The sequence below is a fragment of the Natator depressus genome, chromosome 5, assembly GCF_965152275.1.
Source record: "Natator depressus isolate rNatDep1 chromosome 5, rNatDep2.hap1, whole genome shotgun sequence".
Classification (NCBI taxonomy): Eukaryota; Metazoa; Chordata; order Testudines; family Cheloniidae; genus Natator; species Natator depressus.
This window is the reverse complement of record NC_134238.1, coordinates 101,121,639-101,145,971: the sequence shown is the minus strand read 5'-3', so window position 1 is coordinate 101,145,971 and position 24,333 is coordinate 101,121,639. Positions and strand designations below refer to the sequence as shown.

Here is a 24,333-nt window from a genome sequence, read left to right as displayed (position 1 = left end):
CAGGGCTGTAATCTCTACTAGTAAGTTTTTCAATATATTCAGAAGTGACAGTCTGGGCGGCATATATCTCATTGTGGATGCCATTTTCATTAGGGGGAGGAGTGGCAAGCCCACAGCACCTTGAGATGAGAATATCTCGTGTCTTCCCCAGAGGCAAAAATGATAATATGTAACCATTATATACCTGTTCAAGATGTTACACAAGTAATCAAAAGCCATGAGATGGGTAGATATTTAGGTTTTACAGATGGAGGCTGTTTTTGCCCAAAGCTACACAACAAGCCTGTAGCAGAGCTGGGACTAGTATTTTGGAGTTCCAGAATTGAACTAGACTTGCCATCTCTTAATTAACCAAAAAGTTACTGCCTGGCAGTAGTTTAAAACACACAACATAGAACTCTAGTGCCCCATCAAGGTTGTGAAGAGTAAGGACACAATTCCACATAATAAATTACACAGCCCCGCAATAAAACGTTGAGTTACATGATTTACGTCATGTGACACACGCTGCAGCATTTTGTGACATGTCCTGAATATCAATGAAGGCATGAAATGCTTTTCCGTTATAGTAATATCAACTAGGCTGTGCCATGGTGTACACTACATCTCAGCTCCCTTCACTGATGTGCATGACAGGGTACAAAATATTACAGCTTTATGCATCCAATGAAGTGAGCTGTAGCTCATGAAAGCTTATGCTCAAATAAATTGGTTAGTCTCTAAGGTGCCACAAGTACTCCTTTTCTTTTTGTGAATACAGACTAACACGGCTGTTACTCTGAAACCTGTCACTTTTCACAGTAATTTCTACACATTGTATTAAAAAAAACAGATCAAAAAGTCACCCCTATTTTGCTCTTCCCAGAAGTTTTCCAAGGTGATAATTATCGCATTCATATCAGTTTAGAGGAGTGGTTTATCTTTTGAAAATTCAGGGTGCTAGTCTGGGGAAAACAAAATTTAAAAGGGGGAAAAAAGCCTCATTTAGAAAAATCAATACAATTTTATTTTTCTAAATAAATGTGTAGGCAGATTGCTACAAAAAACACAGAATTTCAAGTGCAGTACATAATGAGTATTGTTGTCTCCAATAATTTACAGCACACTATTAATCATATACCTAGCCTTCTGTTGAATTCCTATGTGGGTCCAACATGAACCTATCATGTTACAGATGCATTTCTTACAATGGTAATGGATAAGGATGTATTCTCATGATCTTCTAATGGTGTAATACTATATCAATCACAGCATATTGCATCAATATAGTTTATCAAGGATTATGACCATTGTAACAGCCAGTGGTTGTTTTGAAATAGTTTTATTTTAAATTAGTCATCCTCATTGGTTGTCACTCTGAGGAAAACTACTTCAATTTGTGGCCGTGTGCTTAATACTTTTTCCTTGTATAAGAGCAGTCCAATACTAAACTAACATATGTGCACTAGCATCTACCACTTACCTCTGCTGTGTGAAAAAAATCTTTCCTGATGGGATATTTCATCATTTGGAAATTTGAAAGATACCCAACAAACATTAAAAAAGGAACCCCAACCAAACTCCTCACCCACAAAGACTGCTGCCACACACGACAATACACAGATGTGATACATTTAGTCCACCAAAACTCTGTGGCTATGCAATTGTGTTGCCACCTTTCCCAAATGATCAGAACAGTCCTGTTTTGGAGTGTTTGGAATACTGTATAAGCAAACAAACCCGCACAATTTTTCTAACAGTAAAATAAAGAATCTGAAATAAAACAATTTACAAATCAGACACCTACTCAAAAGATCTCCCCCCCCCCCACCTCCGGGAGCAAGAAAGTTGAATTACATCAGTATAGGCAAACATCTTTTACATATTCTAATTTTTAAAAAAGTTTAATGGCAAATATTTCTTCTATATCCCCACACCAGGAGTTCACTGAGCTTGAACAAAGTCCATAACATCAGTAAGAGATTTTCCACTGTCTTATGGTCCTTATCTAATGCCCACTCAAGATTCAGACCTTGATCCTGCAAACACTTATGTACACACTTGACCTCATAAATGCAAACAGTTCCATGAAAAACCATGCAACTACTCATATGCATAACATTACGTACATAAGTGTTTTCAGTATTGAGGCCTTTCACAAATTCTGTATATGTACAACTTAAAAACAACTATTGTTCTAGTTTGAGTTCAGTTTATTTCAATGTTGGTATTTCTTTGACGGGGCTCTGTAATCCCCCCCGCCCCATACACATTCTGACAAATTATTTGCTCTGCAATTCTCTTTTTGGTCATCTTTGTTAAGGTCTCCTTCCTTAACTCCTCCATAAAAAGGTAAAACTGTCAATACTTTTAAAGACAGTTGCATACAGCAACCACCACATTAGTCTGGGGGGAAAGAAGGAGAAGAGGTCCAACCATCTTGTATGCACGATGCTAAACTACATCTCTGCTGTACTCGTTTTGACGTCAAATTTTCGTAAAAGCTGCAGATGTTTCATCATTTGATTGTCTTGCTAAGGTTGGAAAATCCAATGCCAACGCATGTCATTAAGACTTTCTCTCCACCCTGGAGCTCTTCGTGAGATGGCTTGGTTTCAATTTTGAACATAATCTGGAAGAAGCTTCTCAAATGTCGCAGAAACTCAATTCTGAAAAGGAGAGGGGACAAGTGAGTTTTTTCTCTCTCTTTTTTTTTATTATAAGAAAAGAAGTGTTAAAACTAACTTCAACAAATCAGTTACTCATCTGGTTAACACAGTGGTCTTGTCCTGTAAGTAGAGCACAGACTAACATTCAATGAGATATGCAATGTAATTGAAGCTGTGTCTGTCCCAGGATTTTAGAGAGACAAGGTGGGTGAGGTAATGTCTATTATTGGACCAACTTCTGTTGGTCAGAGAGACAAGCTTTTGAGCTCTGTGTGGCTTGAAAGCTTCTCTCACATTCTGGCTACTTGGTACAGAGGTCAGAAAATGGGTGTTTGGGTTCGAAAAAAATTGTATTTGTATTATAGCAATGCCCAGATAAAGGCTCCAACTGAGCCTGGAGCTGCAAAAAAAGATGAAAAGACAGTCTTTGCCATGAAGGGTTAATAATCTAAATAGACCACACAAAGAGTGGGAGAGGAAACTGAGACACAGAGGTGGCATAACCTGACCGTGGTCACACAGCAGCTCAGAATCCAGTTCCCATGTCTCCCAAACCAGTTCCCCATCCATTCTGCCCCCCCAAAAATGTTCAGTGCTAAACTTTACTGGAATTTCTGAAAAATACTTTTGAGGGTAGCTAAGGAAATTAAAAATGTTTTGTGGGAGGGAATATAGCAAACAGATTCAAAAGCACAAAGCTGATCAGTTTTACAAGCTCCCCACTGCTAAAATACACACATCTTTAGAATCTAACAGTATCGCTTAAAAAAAAAGAAAAAAGAAAAAAAGAATTCAGATTCTGGACTTCTTTTGGAAAAAAGTGTTTACACCTGAAAATCTATTTTTTCAAGTGTACAGGTCTGAAGAGACTTCTCTATGGAAGAGAGACAAAACAGATTAAACAAAGCAGCTCTAAAGAGGAGACAAACTGGAGTGGATATGACAGAAAAAATAATGAATGGTATAAAGAAGGTAAATGGGATGCGCCTTGGGGATAGTCAATGAAACTGAAGGGCAACAAAATGGAAAATTGATAATTGCTCACTATGCAATGCTTGCCCTCTTTTCTGAAGCTGGTACCAACCACTGTTAGAGAGAGACAGGATACCAAAGTGGATGAATCGCTGGTTTAATCCACGGGACAACTGCTAGGTTCCCAAGATTCTCTTCTCAGATAAGCTTAGCCTTTGGAAAGAGGAGACCTGTACACCACTCCTGAGCCTTCTTTTGGCAGGTAGCCTAGAAAATGCCATTGTCCTAAGAGCTTTAATACTATATTGATCACACTTGTGAGATCAAATTCCTTTTCAGTTCTGTGTCCCCTGATGCTATTTTAAGAAATAGTTCCTGACACAGAGGAAGCACGAGGCAAGAGAGAGACAATCACTGCCGAAGCACTACAAGACCTAAGAAAGTCCCAAGGCACTCCCCCAAAAGCGAGATGGTCCAGAAATGGTGGCAGCACTGGGAGCACACTGTGGGGGAATGGAGGAGACAGAGCAGAGTAGGCCATTCTTCAATACAAGAAACCTCTGAGAGCAGTGAAAGCAAACAGAATTTGGCAGGAAATGGCAGAGAACTGTGGTCTTCCTTTGGGACAGTGTTTACTAATCCCCTGCTGTCTTGTCATGTAAGTATGAGGGGTGGAAATTAGGGAAAAGAGGGAGGAGGAGAGGCTGCCAGTGTCCACATGCACTTGCAGTTCCTCAGGTATGAAAGCCACCTCCAGGCGCAGCCTCGTCAGTCTGCAAGGGGGAGCAGAGTGAAGCCTGGTGTGCAGCATTCCACTTCTCCCCAAACTTCAAACAAAAGCCACTGCCTTGAACAAAACAACAAGTGTTTACAGAAGCAGTGTCTTTTTCCAGGAGGCTGCAAAGTGAAATGACGTGAGATACATCAATTGCACATGCACTTAAAAGTGTTTTATGGGCAAAGCAGCTTGTTCTGTAGTTCACTAAATTATCGCTGCCACAGAAGTCATTTCACTGACAGTCATTTACACTTCAAGCAGAAAAGTTAGGCCTACTTTACACTTAAAAGGTTAGCTCGACCTTGTACGTGGCTCAAAGCTGTGAAAAATTCCATGCCCTGAGCACCGTAGCAAGGTCGACCTAACCCTTGGTGTAGACAGCTACACTTATGGAAGAATTCTTACGTCAACCTAGCTACCACTTCTTGGGGAGATGGATTAACTACATGGACAGAAAAACCCCTTCCATCAACTGTAGCAGCTGTAGTGTAGACATACCTTTAGATGCCAAATGACACGCTGTCCCAAGGCTAGCTAAAGGGGCCTAACCCATTAGAAGTGTTGGTATATTGCACAAACACAGCTTCTATCCAACCATTGCCTTCATAAGAAGGCAGTTCTATTACAGAACTTGCTGTCAGATCTTTTCACTACAGGCTGAGTTACTCCCCAACACCACAACTATGAGGACAAGAGTCTGTTCAACATTTAAATGTCTATATATACACATTTCCCAGACATCAGCCAGCCAATTACAGTTTATGTTCCCTTGTGCATATTACGGAGCCATTAGACAATCACAACCTCCTATTTTTTGAGGCTGTTCTGTTTAAAACATGATGCCAAATCCCAAACAATGAGACGATCTCAGGAAGTGGTTTTCCCCCCACCAAAAAATGCAGATTAGGGTTGACTGAAACATTTTGTGAATTTGTGTTGATTTTGTCATTGTTTCAGCTGACATTTTGATTAAAAAATAGAATATAAAATTAACAAGGCATGCATTAAATGGATCAAAAACTGGCTAACTGATAGGTCTCACAATGTAACTGTAAACAGGGAATTGTCCTCGAGAGACTCCGTTTCCAGTGGGGATCAGTTTTGGACCCAGGCTATTTAATGTTTTTATCAATGACCACGATGAAAACAAAATCAGCACTAAAAGTTTGAAGAGGACATAAATATTGGGGGAGTGGTAAATAATGAAGAGGACAGGTTACTGATTCAGAGCGATCTGGATTGCTTGGTAAACTGGGCACAAGCAAACAATTTGCGTTTTAATATGGCTGTGTGTATAGGTATACATCTGGGAACAAAGAATGTAGGCCATATTTACAGGATGAGGAACTCTATCCTGGGGAAGAATGACTCTGACAAAGGCTGGGGGTCATGGTGGATAATCAGCTGAATGTGAGCTTTCAGTACGATGCTGTGTCCAAAAGAGCTAATGAGATCCTGGGATACACAAATGGGGGAATCTCAAGTAGGAGTAGAGAGGTTATTTTACCTCTGTACCAAGCTCTGGTGAGACTGCTGATTTAATTCTGTGTCTAGTTCTGGTACCCGCAACTCAAGAAGGAGGCTGATAAATTGGAGAGGGTTCAAAGAAGATCCACAAGAATGATTTCAGGATTAGAAAACATGCTTTACAGTGACAGATTCAAGGAGCTCAATCTATTTAGCTGAGGGGTCAGCAATCTTTCAGAAGTGGTGTGCCAAGTCTTCATTTTTTCACTCTAATTTAAGGTTTCGCATGCCAGTAATACATTTTAACGTTTTTAGAAGGTCCTTCTCTATAAATCTATATTATGTAACTAAACTATTGTTGTATATAAAGTAAACAAGATTTTAAAAATGTTTAAGAAGCTTCATTTAAAATTAAATTAAAATGCAGATCTATCAGTTTAGTATAGTGGTTCTTAACCTGGAATGCGAGATGCCCTTTCTGGGGGTGCGAGACATGCGAGATTTTTTTAGAAGGTAAATCATCGAAAACACAAATTAAGCATAGGCACCTAAGTACAACTACTTTGTTTCATCAAACCTATGTATTTATTAACATTATACATTTTTTAACAATTACTGTAATATACAAAGTTTTCACGTTTTCAAGTTTTTAAGCTAATTGTAGTGTAATTTTTGATAAGGGGTGAGAGAACATATTTTAACAACTCCAGACCACCAGCGGGCTGAGCGGGGCCGGGGTGTAGTGTATTAAATTTCTCCCCGTAGGAATGTGCTACTTACGGCATACTACTTACGGCCGCCAGTCTTGGTGCTCCACAAGAAGCACATTCCTACGGGGAGAAATTTAATACACTACACCAGTGGACAGAACTCCAGGCCGGCAGCGGGCTGAGCAGGGGCAGTGGCCAGGACTCCAGCTGGCAGCAGCATGCCAGTAAAATCGGCTTGCGTGCTGCCTTTGGCATGCGTGCCGCCGGTTGCCAACCCCTGATTTAGTTTAACAAAGAGAAGGTTAAGGGGTGACTTGATTACAGTCTATAGGTACCTACATGGGGAACACCTATTTGATAATGGGCTTTTTGTTGTAACAGAGAAAAAGTATAACACAATCCAGTGGCTGGAAGCTGAACCTAGATAAACTCAAGACTGGAAACAAGGCGTACATTTTTAACAGTGAGTATAATTAACCATTGGAACAATTTAGCAAGGTTGTGATGGATTTTCCATCGGTGACGACTTTTAAATAACTGAGCCAGAGTTTAGGGGTCTATTACAGGAGTGGGTAGGTGAGGTCCTATGGCCTGCAATGTACAGGAGGTCAGACTCGATGATCATGGTGGTCCCTTCTGGCTTTAAAGTCTATGAATCCTCCCCAGAGCGAATGCTAAATTCCCCTTTCCTTTTCCCAATGGCCATTTCCAGCAGGAGTAAGGCTTCCCTTTCCCTCCCTCCTCTTGGTCTCCTGAGCTGTTTCACTGTGTGCTGTGGTTGCCACCTCCTCCCCATGACACAACTGTATGCTGAGTAGCGTATGCTAAATTGTGAAAACATCCTAACCTTGTGTGATCTGGGATTCACAGATTTATAGATACTAAGGTCAGAAGGGACCATTATGATCATCTAGTCCGACCTCCTGCACAACGCAGGCCACAGAATCTCACCCACCCACTCCTGCGAAAAACCTCTCACCTATGTCTGAGCTATTGAAGTCCTCAAATTGTGGTTTAAAGACTTCAAGGAGCAGAGAATCCTTCAGCAAGTGACCCGTGCCTCATGCTACAGAGGAAGGCGAAAAACCTCCAGGGCCTCTTCCAATCTGCCCTGAAGGAAAATGCCTTCCCAACCCCAAATAGTGATCAGCTAAACCCTGAGCATATGGGCAAGATTCACCAGCCAGATATCCAGGAAAGAATTTTCTGTAGTAACTCAGATCCCACCCCATCTAATACCCCACTATTGCACACAACTGAATCCGTGGTATGGCAGCAGCAGTGCCCCACTTCTGATTTTAAAGTTGTCTCGGCAAAGGGAAAGGCTCCTAGACTCTGTGGAATCTGGACTATGAATGTGGAGGAAGGATCTATATGGCTCTATGCCAATGTATCTTTTCTTCAGCCCATTTTACTTAGGAGAACCATGTCAGTAACTGAGCCAGAGGTGGCATGCCTGGCATGTGAGCACCCCTCCCCCCAATTAACCTGGTAGAGTCCTCCTTCACATGGGGTCAGGGGAAGGGACCTATTCCAAGGCATTGTTCCCATTCCCAACACCATAATCCACCAACTGCACTGCACTAGACAAGGGAACTATACTGTAAATATCATTTATCAAATAATTAGCTTGGGATTTTTCAGTGTGAAGGTGCTAAATTCAAGACGCGACTAACATAGCAGCAATCAGAGGGAGGGGGACGTGCGGGCTGGGGAAATGGAGCGGAACTCAATAGCGTTTTGCTTCTCATCGTTATTTTTTAAAATGTCTCATGCATCTATGCTCAGTAGCTGTGGAGACTGATTTCTCAACCCTTAGATGGTAGCAGCACAGAAGTTGCAGACAGAAAAAAGAAACCTCACATGATCTCACATGAAACATGCTGATCTCGATAGAAATCCTCCTCCACTGCCAAAACTCTGCACTACCGTTACAAGAACTAAAGTAGCTGAAATCAGTCCACTTAAAAATTACTGCTTTACAAACTTTGTGGTTTAAACAACTGTAAAACATCAGATTATTACACTCTAATCACTGATGTTGGATGATATTACTGAACACTAAGTAGATACTCACCTTGTGATGGTCTACTTCACCCCTTCCATAAAGATAATCCTCCATTGCTCCCCTCAAAATCCATACAAACCCCCTTCCACACAACTCTGGTGGATCTGTTGGTTTCTGAGGTATCAGGGTTTGCTAGCAGTTATGCAGTTTGTAGTTCTCATGTGATGGCACCATCATTCTTCAGTTATCACAGTACTGTACCTTTCACATATACAGCACCGGTACCATGATAACCGAAAAAGGACAGTTCATGTTCTAATTGTTTGATATCATCCCCGCACATACGCATCTCTCCACTTCCCCTTAAAGAGGCACAGTTTGATCAATTCAATCTCTGATAACTGCTTTGGTCTAGTCAATTGTTTATCAGCCAACTACGGTAACAGGAAAGCAGCATGCCTTTTGCCCTTCTGTGTCCCAACCAACACTGGGGGAAACACAGCACTTCTCTCTCTTCAGACTGGTAACTGCCACAGACCTTGAAAAACTGTTAGAAAAAAGGCCAAAGCAAAAATAAAATGCAATCCATAACAGTTCTGAGACCCCAGGGTCCCAAGTATGTCAACGAGATACATCCTTGAGCTGTTTCTCTTGGACACTCATGCCATGAACTGGATACGATCTTGGTGTTAGTCAGCCATTCAGAATACCTTCCATTACGTGCACAGCTACAACACAGGTCATTAGGCAAAACAAGACAGCTTATGCTAGGTAACAAAAATGTAATTGACGTGTATACAATCCAAGACCCAAGAACCAACAACAAACTGGTCTCTGAAAGTTTAATTCCCTTGGAATCCAAGGGAAAATAGGAAAGTAAGGAAGTCTTCTTCCAGTGTGTAACAATAAACATTAAGTAACTTATGATGTGCTGATCATAAAATGATCAGCACACATGTCTGTTCATAGCCACAAATGAAGTGTTCTGCACAAAAATACCTATTATTCTATTAATTGCAAATGAAACAAGATTTTGTATTTAAATTAAAGAGAACAACTTACGTGTACGGAGACAGAGGTCCTAGTAGGACTTTGGAAACATCAGGCTGTCCAAGGGTCATGAGGAGCAGAACTAGGCTCTGGTTTGTTGAATCCACACAGCCTCCCTGTAAACACAAACATTTTAATTATTAATCTTTATACAAACCAGAAAATAGGAAAAAGATGGAGGAACGTTTACTTAAAACACAGAACTATTACAGCTCTCACATTTCAAGGGTCAAAAGATAAAATCCAGATTTTGTAATCGTAACTAACTTCACAGGGCATATTTGGAAAGGGACTTGAGTTAAAAAGCATAGTAAGGAAATTATTTTTCTAATACTATTGATTATGAAAACCCAGAGAATCTCTAAAATTTAACAAACAATGTAAACAGAGGAAAAATATATTGGTTTTGCATTTCACTCATTTTGGTCAAGTGAAAATAGACTAGTCTCTTTCAGGTGCATGTGCACTAACAGATTACTGAAATGCTTGGGTTATAGCTCTTTAGGTAAATGTTTAAAATGGGACACAACCTTGAAAGCTATTCAACTTCAAAAAAGTTAGTTAAAAGTAGTTTCAGGTATTACATCTGCCCAACCCCCGGCTGCCAATTATTGTGGTTGTGCAGACACATTTTCCTGTTTTCAAAGAACATTTCTCCCTCCTGGTGTTGCTATGTGAAAAATCCACACAACTACAAGTAACACAGGCTACGTGGAATGACATAAAGCGCTATCAAATGTGCAAAACAAAAGCCCTGTGGGAAAATAATATTTTTCTCCCAGGCTCAGCCTCTCAAATTACATCCTGGCAGCTTTACTTAGGGCAGAAATAGGGGAGTGCGCTGTTTTGAATGAAGCATAATGCCTTTATATTGAATTATTGGCTGAGCATTCAGCATATGAATCTACAGCATCATCCAAGGTTATGTCTGGGAGAACAGCTGAGCAGTACACAACCCCTAGAGTTCCTCTGGCTTTTGAAAGTCCATTGTTCTCGCCATTCCTTGGGCTTGTTGCAACTTGACCTGGCTAGGGATGTAGGCAAGAGTGTGGAATCTCCATTAAATTTAGAGCAGAAGATATCTGCAAACAACTGGACATGGCAGTTGTTCCCTTGGCTTTCTTATTCAAAGAGCAGACATAGTTTGGAGAAATATTTGGATATTTTGAACAAAAGTATGTCAAGGAGGGCATTTATGAAACTGTTTTCAAACTATGAAGCTAATGTGTTTGGGAGAGAGGAGTTTTGCCCATGCAGGTCTAGCTAAGTTGAAGATCTACCACACTACTTACTTTCTGGTAACTTGTTCAGTTACCTGAGAAACAAAGGTCTAGCCCCATTTCTGGCTCAGATGTCTGCACTGGCTCAAAAGCAAGAATACTTGTGACAATGTTTCTATTATAGGCAGGTTGCCCTATTTGCCTGGTTGACTGCTAAAACAAGTTTATGAAAGAGACTCCTTATGACCTAAATGAAATAATGCATTTCTAATCCTTGTTAGCTTATTTTTGTATAATGTTGCAGGGACTGTGACTTTAAAGTTGTAACTGATTCTGGGGCAAGGCTGAACTTGTGTTTTTTGTTTTTGTATTTTTAAAGAACTTGTATTAATTTTATGGAGTTGTGTTGATTTTAAAACTCATATTTATCTTATATGTATTGTACTGTGTGCTATGTTCTAAGGCTAAGAGGCTATGTTAATATAATTTAACTTTATATTTGTCTCCCGTATCTTTCAGTTACTATAAACAAAAGTAAAAATGTTTCAGACAGCAGTGTCATTTTGACATTGACACTGCCCCTTTAACATCCAAACAAAAAATTGATTGGACATTTTGAGAGAGTCTTTAAAGACTTGGGTTTACAAAATTCTGTTTTCTTTATTATTAATAAATAATAATAATAATTAAATAACCTAAATTTTGTTCCCAAACTAGTTAATAGTATCCCTTTAATCAAGGGAGTCTAGATGGCTTGGAAATAATTGCAGCCTTTAAACTTTACTTCGGAAAAACTCTTTCTTTTGATAATTAGAAGCAGGGAGCATGGTTCTGGATACACGCCAAACCAGATTACACAGTAAAACCCCATTTATCCTAATCTCACATTTCCTCCTAGCATGAGCAGTTTATCCAGAAATTGCAAACTGACTGTTCATCCCTTACTTTTCGATGGCCCTGAAATGTTTCTGATAAACAGGGTTGAACTATAATGAATACACAGCAACAAGCCATTCTTGCAACTGCTTGCAGCGTTCTGCATTTGAGCAAGGGGATACATTTTATCTTCTCGCTTAGTTGGAAGCAAGACTAGCTTTTTTATTACCAAATACAGCTAGTCAAAACACATGCAAGAGAAAAATCTGGCATAAAATTAAATTTGGACTCTCTCATAGACAGTCTGATCGAAATCTCACATCCATCAGTGGATGGACTCCTACTGACTTCAGCGGGTTTTGGATCAGATCCTTAATAGGCTCTCCAAAATGTTTTTTTGAGCAAACCAAATTAACCATTTCAAAAACTTGTACATGCAATTACACACTAGAGCTATTACCGTTCAGTCACATGGCAAGCAACATCTGCTCCTTTTATTTTATTTTTCTAAGAGAGTATTTTACCATCACCATCCAATTAAAAATACCCAAAGTAGAAAACAGTAACGAATGGGATGACTTCAGTGCTGAATTGGCTTCGTCAAAATGACAGGGTGGAAGGAAGGACCCTTACAAACCTTTTGGGAAAATAGTTACTAAAAGTTTATTGTTCGACAACATTGTACCATCTCTACCCCACAGAGGGAGGATGTGGGTGTGGAGGAAGAGGTGAGATGCAGTACCATAGAGGGCTGCAAACATCAGCACAGAGGCCTTGATTTGGATTCTGTACTGAAAGGAATGCAAAGAAAGCAGGACACTGGGACAACGTGCTCATGGACAGCTGTTTGATTTGGAGATTTTGAGGGTGTAACTTCATTCGTATACTAGACTCCTTCCATTAACACTCCTTCCAACCCCTCCCCCCAAGTTCTGCTGACACTACTTATTCCTCTGCCCTACACTTGGGGTGCTGAACCCCCCACAGCTCGCTGGGCATTGGACTTTTGGGCTCTTGAGCATGTGTGTCAAGAAGGCTGCACACTGACCCTTCCAAAATGGCTTTGTAAGGAGCTCTGAAATTGCCCTGCACTGACCCTGGCAGTTTGTGATCGCAGTCTTACATCAGTGTTTACAACTAATTTGAATGTGAAATGGAGAAACAATGAAATGATGCTCCTTTCACTTCAGAGTTTACAGCCCAACTCCTCTATCTACATTATCTTTTGCCTGTGAATGATTTCTCAAAACAGTGAACGTTTCTGACCTTACCTTCACTGACTTCTGTCCAACCTCTGCTGACCAATGCACTCGGTTTTGTTTATTGGTAACTTTTTGAAGTGGATTTACTCAGCCCGGAGAGTACAAAGGTAACATGAAACAGCAAAAAGGCCAAGCGCCTGCAGTTCAATTATTGCAGTTACAGAATGGTACAGAAATAAAGTGCAGGCTGGATGACTAAAAGGGTAAAGAGTACATGGCATTTGTCTCACACCATTTATTTTCAAATAATTGCCAGATGTTCCATCTACATTTGATTGACTATCGTTATTTAAGCTTTTTTAAAAAAAAAAGCTAGTCTATTCAGCAACAACTTGATTGTTAGTCACTGATCTGGATGATGTAAGTGGTATAGCTAGCAAAACAATTAGTCAAAAGTCATGTAGTTTTTCTCTTGTTAAATGTACAAGCAGGGTTGGCCACCTTTACTAAATAGACACCTAATCCACAGACACAGAAAAAAACGACGACTTTCCCCCTCAACTGGTTCAACTCTTAGCTGTGTACAAGAGCTTCGCAGACAGAACAAGATGGAGTATTATCTCCCCATTAACATTTGCTTTAGAAACAATCTGTGCAGCAGAAGAGGGCTTCAATACAGCATGAGCCTTAGATAACTGTTGGGATGTATATTTTGGAGGGCACATGGGGGTGTATATTTAAGGCTCTCTTTCCTCAGCACATTCCTCTTCCTCTCCATAGAGAATGCTGTTTGCTCTCTACATACTTGTTGCTACAGCTATGCTCAACATGGGAACATGTCTTCCAATCATTGATTTTTCTACCTTGACTGGCTGATGAAATTTTATGCCACGTTCCTACACTTCAATGGCCATGACTACTCTAGTTCCCCTCTTTAACCACTTGAATATGGATCTACATTCAAGAGAGAGATCTTTTCTGTTGAAAATTTCAGATTAAATCCAAACTCTCCCCAAAATAATGGGGAAAGCGATAAGATCACTACTAAAGGCCACCAAGATCACTGTTGCTCATTATTTGTATTATGGTACCACTTAAAGCCTCAGCTTAAATTAGGGGCCCGCTGTACTACATGCCAGATAGACACAGTGAGAGAGTGTTCCTGTGCCGAAGAGCTTACAAACTATATAGACAAGATGGACAAAGGATGGAAGGGGAAACAGAAGCACAGGGAGGTGAACTGATCTGCCTGCACCACAAAAGCAGCAAAGCTAGCCTAGAACCTCTTCCTCCAGAGCCCCAGTCCTGGGCCCTGTCTACTGATGAAACTTCCACCACTTTAAGAAACCCAAACAAGCAGGGGAAAAGCAGCTGTCAGGAGTACTGTCTATTGATGAAACTTTTCAATTATTACTTCTATGAAGTACTACGTCCAATAGTGCTAAAGTCACAGAAGACAGGGTTTTATGTTTTTAAAACAGCTTCTGAAAATTGCTCGAGTCTAGAGGCTCGGTTCAACCCTAATCAAGCAGGATGCATGCATCGGGGGCAGAGAGGAAAGAAATTTCTCACTCAGAAAAGGGCAGAGTGTTTGCACTGCTGCCTTTCCTGAGTGTGGGCAGCTTTAGTGCGTAGCTGGGGCTCCACAAGAATCCTGCCAGGCCCAGGTGGGTGAGAAGGCATGCGTTCAGTGTGCTGCCTACCAGGCACCAACCACTCCTTGGACTGAGCGAGCCGAGGGCCCCCAGAGAAGGGCTGTGGCACTAGAGCCCCTCTTATGGCAGGCTTTCTGCCATCATCCCTGGGTTACGAAGGCCCAGGCCAGAGTAACTCAGGGATGAGTCATGCCCTGGGTCAGGACCTGGTCTAAAAAGATTCCCTAGAACTGTGCCCCATCCACACTGGTGGCATAACTAAGTTAGAAAACAGAATTTTAAAGCTGCTTTAGCTAACAGCCCCATAGCTTAGACCAGGCCAGAATTAGCCACTTCACCCACAGCTCACATCAGCCCATTAATGGGTAAAATGACAAAGGGGTCACCTGACCCACCAACAGTCCCTATTCCTCTCTCAAACACTGCTTTGGACCTCAGACCAGTGCCACCACACACAGACATCTGATCTGCTGCTCTGCTCTGAGAGCCTTGCTACCTTCCTGCTCTGCCTTATGGCATTGCCTCTTTCTTAAGGCATAGCTGGCAATCAGCTAAGTTATTAGAACATACAATCTTCGGGCCAGCCCGTCTCCACTTCTTTTGCAAGGAACATGGTACATTACTGGGTGCTTAACAAAAAAAAAAAAAAAAAAGGGGGGGGGTGTATAATGATTAACAGAGCAGTCTGCCTAGTGGCTGGATAACATGTAGTTTTAATTTACAAAGCGCTAGGTGGTTTTATTTGCTTTTTAAGTAAAAAAATAGCCACTGCAGCTGGGAAGCCATGTGGAAATAAGGGTTTGATAGGAAATTGGATTTCTGATTCTTATCATCTGAAGGGTTCTAGGGTGTTTCCATGGCGCAGCAGACTCAAAGTGGGGGTTTTAAGAATTTAAACAGAGGAGTAAGATTTGCAATTCAGCTTTTGTAAATAAAGTACTAGAAGTGGCTGTTGCTGTAGGTAATTGCTACTGGAGGCATACAGCTGCAGGCTGTGACTCTAACCTCCCCTCCCCTCCCCCCCCCGCCATGCCCTGTGCCCCCCTCCCACCCTGCAACACACTTACAAAGCGCTAAGCTTTCAAATATGAATGGCCTTAGCTGCACTCTCAAAAATATGTACACTCAGATCAGTATGTTGTAGGCTAGCACCCAGTTTGCGCACTCAGTAGAAACATGCCAATACTGTAACAGTGCCTGGTACCCCAATGACTGCCCGACTCATAACATCCCTCAAAAGACCATCACTGTTTGGAGATAGAGACGGCATACTGCCCCTTGCATCTAAGCCATTAGGAATAAAGTACAGAAACTACTCGAGAGTTCTGAGACCTGATTCAGTGGAGTGGAGAGGAAAGCAGACTCAGACACGCCCCCATACAAGTGAAGTCCAATCTTCTGCATTTCTGGCATGGGTTCCCAGTGTCTAGCCAACACTGTGTTTAGTGCTACTGATAACTGCCCATGCTAGGTAAGTGTGAAAAACCAATTAGTCCTTTCCTCCTCAGCTATCTGTTAATATTTTGAGCTCTCAAGTATGTGCTAGGTACCTCACAGAAACAGGGACAAGAAATATCATTTTTGATGCACTGGAAGGGGATAAGGTGAAGAATCAGAAGACTGAAGCAGAAGAGTCTGTAGGAGAAAAGACAAAAACTGATAGGGATGCTGATGAGAGATTTACTGTAGGCATGGACACAAAGGACCAGATTTTTTAAAACACTGTGGAAAAGCAGTAATGGGATTAAATTGCTGTCTGGATTTGAAGGGAGGAGTCACGGATGACCTTCTGAATACAGATCTAGGTGATAAGGGTAACAGTGGTGCGATCAACAGCATACAATACTGAGTGATTTCCTCATTGTGCACTAGCCAGAGGTTAAGGCTGCACGTTTTACAATTCGGTCATATGAAGAGAACAGTTAAGGTATTATGTTAAAACTGAAAATAAGTTTTGCCCATTTGCCTAACTCATATGGATTAACAGATTCTTCACAAACTTAAACAACTCTCCAAAAAAACACCTTTTAGCTGAGACCAAGTATGGAAGATTTCAGCCCAAAAGGAGATACTTGAAAAAGTTATAAGCAAGTGAAACATTGAAATGCATAGCCTAAGGTGAGTTGCAATATATTCAAGAAACAGTTTACTGAGTTATCATCACAGCAACTATACTTCAATCTAATCTGGCAGCTCTCTCAGTGACATTAGTTTTCTCTATTTCCAATTAAATTAAATTTTCAGCACTAAATACACTCTGTACATGCGTGCCTCATAAGAAAGCTGGCTACATTTGGTCAACACCAGTAGTTTCTTCTCTCATTTCAGAGTGCATTTGAAGTACTTAAAGTGGATAAGCACTCTTTGTTAATCAGAAACTATAAATAAGAGGGCAATTGCTGAATCATTTGCAAGACTGAAAGCCTATTATCCACGTGAGAATTCAGCACAATTGAACAGTAGTCATTTAAAATCAGTTTAACACACACAAGGTTTTTCTAGAGTGAATACTAAAAGTATGCTTGTGGTAGATTGCAATACATGCAATTTACTTACTCAAATGCTGCCTTGGCTACTTTCTAATACATAATTCCACCCCGTACACGTACCAAATGAGAGGTTCTGTAAACTCATTTCCTCCCACAAAAACCATATTGACTAAAGCAGATAGTGATAAGATATTATCTTACTTTAGGCAGATATAACAAAGTTCCTCCTTTATTTTGTATAGAGGATCCTTTCAACTCGAATAGAAAAAGAGCACACTAAGAGGGCTATCCTCTCTAAAACAGCGATTTCCTTCCTAATACCATGCAAAAAAACCCAAACAGAGAGAGACAAGACAGTGTGACGCTCTGCACCTCAGTGGGATACCCTTCACCCCCATGTTCATCTTTATAAAATGATTGTGTGGTATCCAATGCAAAGTGTGTCATGCTGGGTATCTTCAGAAGGCTCATGATGCACTGAGCATGGCAGTTATAATGTTGTTATAGTAATTGTTACAGTAATGATATAGTAAGGTTGTAGGTTATAATTTCATGTATATAGTTATGGGGCTGAAAATGTACCCTCCTGGCTTAAAACAAGCTCAGGCAAAAACTCTCCAAGAACAGGGAGGCAGTTCACACCTCTTCAGGGCATGGATGTGACAAACCCAGCCCAGCCTCACAGGAACAATGGACACTGGCCTAGGCAGCAACAAAAGAATCTGTTAGACCCTGGAGGAAGTCACCCCCTTCCTTTGGGCAGTTTGGGACTGCAATGAGGTAATGCTCTGAAGGGGGGGGGGGGGAAGCGGGGGGCGGAGGCCAAAGCCAAGAGGAAAGAAAGGACATAATAAACAGCAGAGACATTTTGCCATGCTCTCTCTCTTCCGCCTACATCTACAGACACCACCACCACCAAGCGACTGAACCACTGGTCAAAGGGGAGAGCCTGGCTGAAGAGCAACTAGCCAGCCTGTGGTGAGAAGCATCTAAGTTTATAAGGACATTGAAAGTGTTAAGATCAGCTTAGACTGCATTTTACTTTTATTTCATTTGACCAAATCTGATTTATTATGCTTTGACTTATAATCTAGTTAATAAATCTGTTTGTTTATTCTACCTGAAGCAGTGTGTTTGGTTTGCAGTGTGTCAGAGACACCCTTTGGGAGAACAAGCCTGGTACATATCAATTTCTTTGTTAAATTGATGAACTTATATACGCTTGCAGCATCCAGTGGGCATAACTGGACACTGCAAGATGGAGGTTCCTAGGGTTGTGTCTGGAACCAGAGACACTGGCGAGTGTCATTCGCTTGCAAGTAGCTGGGAGCAGCTTACACGCGTGAGGCTGTGCGTGAACGGCTCAGGAGTGGGGGTTCTCACAGCACAGCAGGGTAAGCCTGGCTCCGAGAGTCAAGGACCGGGGAGGCCTAGCAGATCACTGGTCCAGATAACACCAGAAGGGAACGTCACAGACAGCAAGATACAGTATCTGCCCCTTATGATCCACACACTCAAAACCATTCATACACATAATGCTCTGCATGACCAAAATGCTGCCGTACAGTGCACAAGCCAATTCTGATGACAGGTGTGCAGTGCCATTTATTACACTGGTGAAGCCTCACTGAACTAGTGACTAGAACTGAAATCTAGAGCAGGGATTCTCAACGTTTTTCTTTCTGAAGGCCCCCATGCTATAAAAATGCCAGGGCCCAGCAGAGGGGTCTGGGGCTCTAAGCTTTCTGCCCTGGGCCACAGCCAGTCTAATGCCCTGCTTTGTGGCCCCCCCTGAAAGCGGCTTGTGGCCCCCCAGTTGAGAACCATAGGCCCCCAGTTGAGAACTGCTGATCTAGATATTCCAAATGAGGCTTTCATGTACACCTTCCACTCCTCCCCTTCACTTATTTTGCTGATATTAACCACAAATCAGACCCATCATTCAGACAGTCTCTAATGAGACTACTGCACAGAGGCTACTATAAACACATTATACATGCTGTATCTTCTTCCTATTACCTTGGGCCCAAGAGACTGAGGGAGCTAGATGCCCAATGCCTCCAGTCCAGCTGAAGAGAGGAAGCCCTGACACTGCTGCTCTCTCAGCTGGAAGACATGCACTAGGCCACCAACCCAATGGCCCTGAAGTCCTCTTTCAGTCTGGCATAGCTATGTCTCAAAAGCATCACACGAAGTGCTTCCTAGGCTTTTTTCAAACAGGTTCCCTGAGCACAGGAAGGGAAAACATGAATCCCCGCACAAAGCAGTCCAGGGAGGCTTTCTGCTGCGCCTGATATGACTCCAATTTTGTGCAGTAAGGCAGCATCTCAGATGTCATCCTTTGGCCTAATCACTTTGGTTATCTTGGGCAAGTCGACAACTGCTAAGCAACCAATTTTATTTTTTTTTAAAGCAAAATACAGATGGATTTTCAAATACAGCATGTAGTAGTTCTGCTGGGATGCACATTACAGCTCTCTTGTATCTCTGGTAACATTTCACACTTGAAAGACTTTCCTTTTCTGTTTCTGGGCATTGACCCTGCAGCAATCTCATTCTCTTATTAGAAAGAATTATTACATTTGCTCATGACAACACAACAGAGACAAAGAGCTTTTAACAGCCAGTCCAATGAAAATGGCCCAGTTGTTTATAGACAGAAGTGGAGAGTACTTGGGGCCCTGCAGTCAGAAAGTTGTGTCCTCCAAATGACTCAGGGTGGTACACATTCTAAATATGGGACATCTCACAGTATAGTCAATATTGTGGCAAGTCATTTACTTTTAATGGTGTCCACCACAGAATGAGGAGGATAAGATCCACCAACAACGTTCTTCACAATTGATTAAGACAGTCACAGGTCACTTCTTTGGCTGGATTCAAAGCAGGCAGCTCTATATCTGATTACCAACTACCTGAATCAGCCACCGTCCCATGTTTATGTACACCATCTTTGTATATGTTGGTGTACATAAACATGGGACAGTGGCTGATTCATATAGTTGGTAATCAGATATAGAGCGGCCTGCTTTGAATCCAGTCAAAGTGACCTATGACTGTCACTGTCTTAATCAATGTGTGAAGAACGTTGCTGGTGGACCTTGTGGATCTTGGAGAAAATGGCTGTCTAAATGCAGTTTAATATACTTCCTATATTAACTAAGCTTATTAGTCTAGAAAAATAAAACCCTCAATTTGGGTTTTAAAAGAGCAGTAAACTGGTACTTGAAGCCCAACAAAAGGCTAGACGTGACAGAAACATGCTTCAAATGAAAGCGACTCTCCTTGCACACTACCTTTCCTCCAGCTACATCCACAGGACAGCGAAAGAGAGAATACTTTGGCTACTTACTCTGTAAATCTCCTCAAGCAGCAGCTTTGCACAGTTCAGGCCGAGTTCTTCTGGGAGTACAGCAGTTCCCTGGCCCTGGGGATTAGATGCCAGTTCAGCACCCAGAAAAGTGCCATTTGTGGTTTCTGCGACAAGGGACAGGCCAAAACCTGGAGACCTGAAAGACAACGACAGAACTGAACGGTGTATTTGATTACAGTATGTGAAGAGCTAAAAGGAAGAAACTAGTTCATTCTAACCTTCTCATACAGGTCTCCAACAGTGCTCTCTGCTAGGAGGCTACTTGACTTGCACTGAATAATTGGTTACTCTAACAGCATTTCAGGATTAAACCAAGCCAAACGCTGCCTGCTATTATGGGGGTTATATTTCTGCCATTCCCAAGCCTAACATGAACAGTCTTTATAAGTTCATTTCATCTCTCTGATTACTGTTGCTTCCACCTCATTTAAAATCAAAAACAAAACAAACATTCCCTAAGGAGCCAAACTCTCTTTGGAAGGATGCTTGTAGATTTGGCAAGATCAGAATACAAATGTGGCACCAGATGCAAGTAATTAATGCTCTACTCCTGTATTATTCACCAGCTCTCCTTGATTGTTTCCACTTTAAGCCAACAGGTCAAAGCGTCACTTCTCTAGAAGAATTCCGTAACACCTATTCTGTGGAAGAATCCCCTTACCACAAAGCCCAGAATAATGCCAATATACAATGGTACCTTATTTTACTGCAGGTGTGAAGATGAGGTTTGTCTTACCAGAAAGCCTGAAGAGCTCTGTGTGGCTCAAAAGCCTGTCCCCATCACCAGCAGAAGTTGGTCCAATAAAAGATATTACCCCACCCACTGTGTCTCAGAAATCCAGAGATAGCTGAGCAGAGTTTACTGAGAAGTCCAGACAATACCCTTTGGCTTTTATTCATACAGTTGTCTCATTTTAAGCTTTAGAAAAAAACTGGCAATTGGCTATTAAAGTTAGCTTAACTCTCCTCAAATGTGTAAGTTTTCATACAACACATGAACTAGGGCAAGTGCCACTGAACTCCCTCTCCCCTACTCAGGCCTTTTCATCAGAATGGTCTAAATCTAAATTCTTTATTACTACCTAACAGCAAGGGACGCCTTCATACCGAACACAGAGCATGAGAGCTATGCAGCCGAACCATACCATGTGCACCTCCTCAATGCTTCTAATGCCCCTGAGGTTTATTATGGCTCCCGAATGCCTTACAAGATCTAGTTCTGCTGGGATAAGAAAGCACCCTTGACTGCTGTAGGACAGTCAAAACATGTAGTTCATTCACAAAAATGGCACTAAGGATGATTTTGCACCCAGAACTTCCAGGGCTCAGAATGATGGCAAGAAGTTATTGTTTCAGAAGAATATGCATGATCTACAACAAATGCCCCATACATCACGATGGAGAATTCTAGCAGCAAACTCACCCAAAAGTGCATTGTCTAAACCAGTGTTTCTCACCTGGTGGGTTGCAACTTCAGGGGTGGAGAGGTGTCATGAAGGGCTATCTGGGGGGTCAGGAGGCATTGAAATTTGTATTGCAACCTCAAGCAAAGACAATCTCGATCCCTCACTCCTTGAACACCCTTCCCCTTGAAGGTCAAGTGTTCTCTGTCTATGACTTGAAACACACATGCAAATAAATTATATATGTTGCTGTCACTGATATATTTACTATAAAACTAAGAGGGTTGTGAAAATGTTTGCCTTTGAATAAGGGATCACCAATCTGAAAAGGCTGAGAAATGCTGATGTACATGAATGCATAGCTACCTGACATCATCAATAGCAACTTCCTAAGAATCCCGAAGTATATGCGTTCACACAGAGTGACAAATGAAACAGCATTCTCTGACGCTGACCAGCATATCATAGCTTTTGTTCTGCTCAGAGTTTGGAGAGAGTTTTCTGTATCACTTTAAGGGTTTGAAAAGTAGAACTTTTGCCTTGTTCTCGGTTTCTAATAGCTCACATATGACAAGCAAGATGAACTCACAAGCTACAAGTCTCCAATTGCTAATTCACTAGTCACAAGACTGAGAGAAAGCTCATGAACACAGACACAAAAAAGACCTTGTGCTACAGCATCTCACATATGAGACACAAAAATCAAAGCCTGCCTCTTTTGCCATGAATGCCATTTGCTTTAACTGTTATCTCAAAAGAAGATCTTGAGGGTGGGAGGTACTGAAAAAGGTAAATGATTGCTCAAAGGAGGGATACAACAAGACAAATCAAATGACTAACAGTTTAATCTTTTCTGAATTCAGTTTGAGTAAATTACATGCCATTCAATCCTAATGGCTGCAGACAATTATGCCACAACCTGGCACGATTTCTCAGTGGCAATCTCTGCTCAAGAGAGGCCCCCTTATGGAGACTGGCTGGCAAAGTGTCAATGAGGAAAGGGTTCTCCTGTATGAATGGGAGTTCAGTTTTAATTGTCTGTCTGGGGTGTGAGGGAAGGGAGAGAGATTACGTTCGAATTTCCTTCAACTACAGGAGTCAATTAGGAAACTCAAATTCCTCCTACAGTTAAGTAATCCACGCTTCCACCTCTCATTTGCTCCCCATGACCTCTACATTTTACACTCTGGATTTTTGACACACCTCCTTTGCCCCCTATTTCACCTCACTCACTCCCCTTTTTCCCCGCCGGGTGTGAGGGGACTGTTCTTTGACAGGACCCTTCATTTACTCCTTCCTGTCAGAGACCCTGCATCACTCTAGTAATTCCTTCAATTGAGAAGGACAAGGTGCGGTTTCCTCAAGAACTCGTGGAGGATTCAGGCGGCCATAGCACAAGAGAACAGGTCCCTAAAGAGCACAATGAGGTGCTGCCAGCTCATGCTGACCCATGCAAAGCAGTAAAGTCAGCCCCATTCAGCCATGCACTGCTGCTGAACCACTACTGCAGCTTCTCCACACCAGCCCCTCCCACCCCAGGAGAAAGAACTTGTATTGCTTTCTCCCCACCCACAACCCCATACATCGCATGCCCCAGCAGCAGGCCATGTAGAGTTAAACCGATGTACCTCTTGGCCAGTTGAATAAAGCTCATTACAGCTACAAAGGAAGTGCTACACACTGAAGCTGCACAAATACATTCTCTGGTTGTTGCTAGTTAGGGGGCTTATGCAGCATGCCACTCTGCTCCTAATTCTCTCCACCCAGTCAAATGGAGAAGGTCCATTTCTTTCTAGGGCAGCTTACTTGCTGCAGAACAGCTTCACCTAGATCCTCCCAAAAAGGGAGTTTTCAAGAGTGCGTGGAATGCACAAGGAACAGCAGAGATCCCACCCATATCTAACCGCCTGTGTTTGCAGAGCAATGTGGGAAGTATATTAAGACATGTCCTTTCTTCTTGCCCTCCTACTTGGAACAGAGACAGAAAGAGCATCTGGAAAGTAAGATGGGAACAATGCCAAAGGACGTCATTTCTTGGTGGCTAGCAACCACGACAATGCTCTGTTAGTACACATGCTCTCTCGCTTTCACAAATCAGCAAAACCTGCACATGGTGACAATGGATTTGGCTCACACAAATGAAGATCTAATTCCACCTGTAGTTGCAAAGGGCATCTGCTACCATTTGCATTGATGAACTTTCTGGTGCAAGTCCCCAGACATATAAAGAGAGAAATACAACTCAGAATTTCTCGCTCCCCTTTTCAGAGGTGCTTTAGGGGTTGTGAAAGATGCTAAAATGATAGATTTCCTGAAGATGCTGGCATAGAGGAAGGGCCTCTGCAATCCTTTTTACTTGGAAGTCAAAATCCAGGATGGTGCACATGTGCTTGATTAGTCATTGCTAATCCTATTTATCCACAAGACAAGGACAATGCTGGAAATGACTGGGCAGGCTTCCACATGCTACCTTGCTAATTTG

The 24,333-nt window shown here is 41.9% G+C and overlaps 1 protein-coding gene across 2 annotated transcripts in view; it reads right to left on the bottom strand.

Moving 5' to 3' along the window:
- Positions 1 to 1,089: 1,089 nt before the first annotated feature.
- RCL1 (RNA terminal phosphate cyclase like 1) overlaps positions 1,090 to 24,333 on the bottom strand; it is a 104,925-nt gene continuing 81,681 nt past the window's right edge. Inside the window, exons 7-9 of one of the 2 annotated variants that reach the window (XM_074953313.1) lie at positions 20,428 to 20,584; positions 9,646 to 9,749; positions 1,090 to 2,648 (exon numbers count right to left, since the gene is read on the bottom strand). In XM_074953313.1, the coding sequence (XP_074809414.1) occupies positions 2,498 to 2,648; positions 9,646 to 9,749; positions 20,428 to 20,584 (412 nt within the window). In that variant the 3' untranslated portion in view covers positions 1,090 to 2,497. The remainder of the gene's footprint in view (positions 2,649 to 9,645; positions 9,750 to 20,427; positions 20,585 to 24,333) is intronic. The other variant, XM_074953315.1, reaches the window with a different exon arrangement.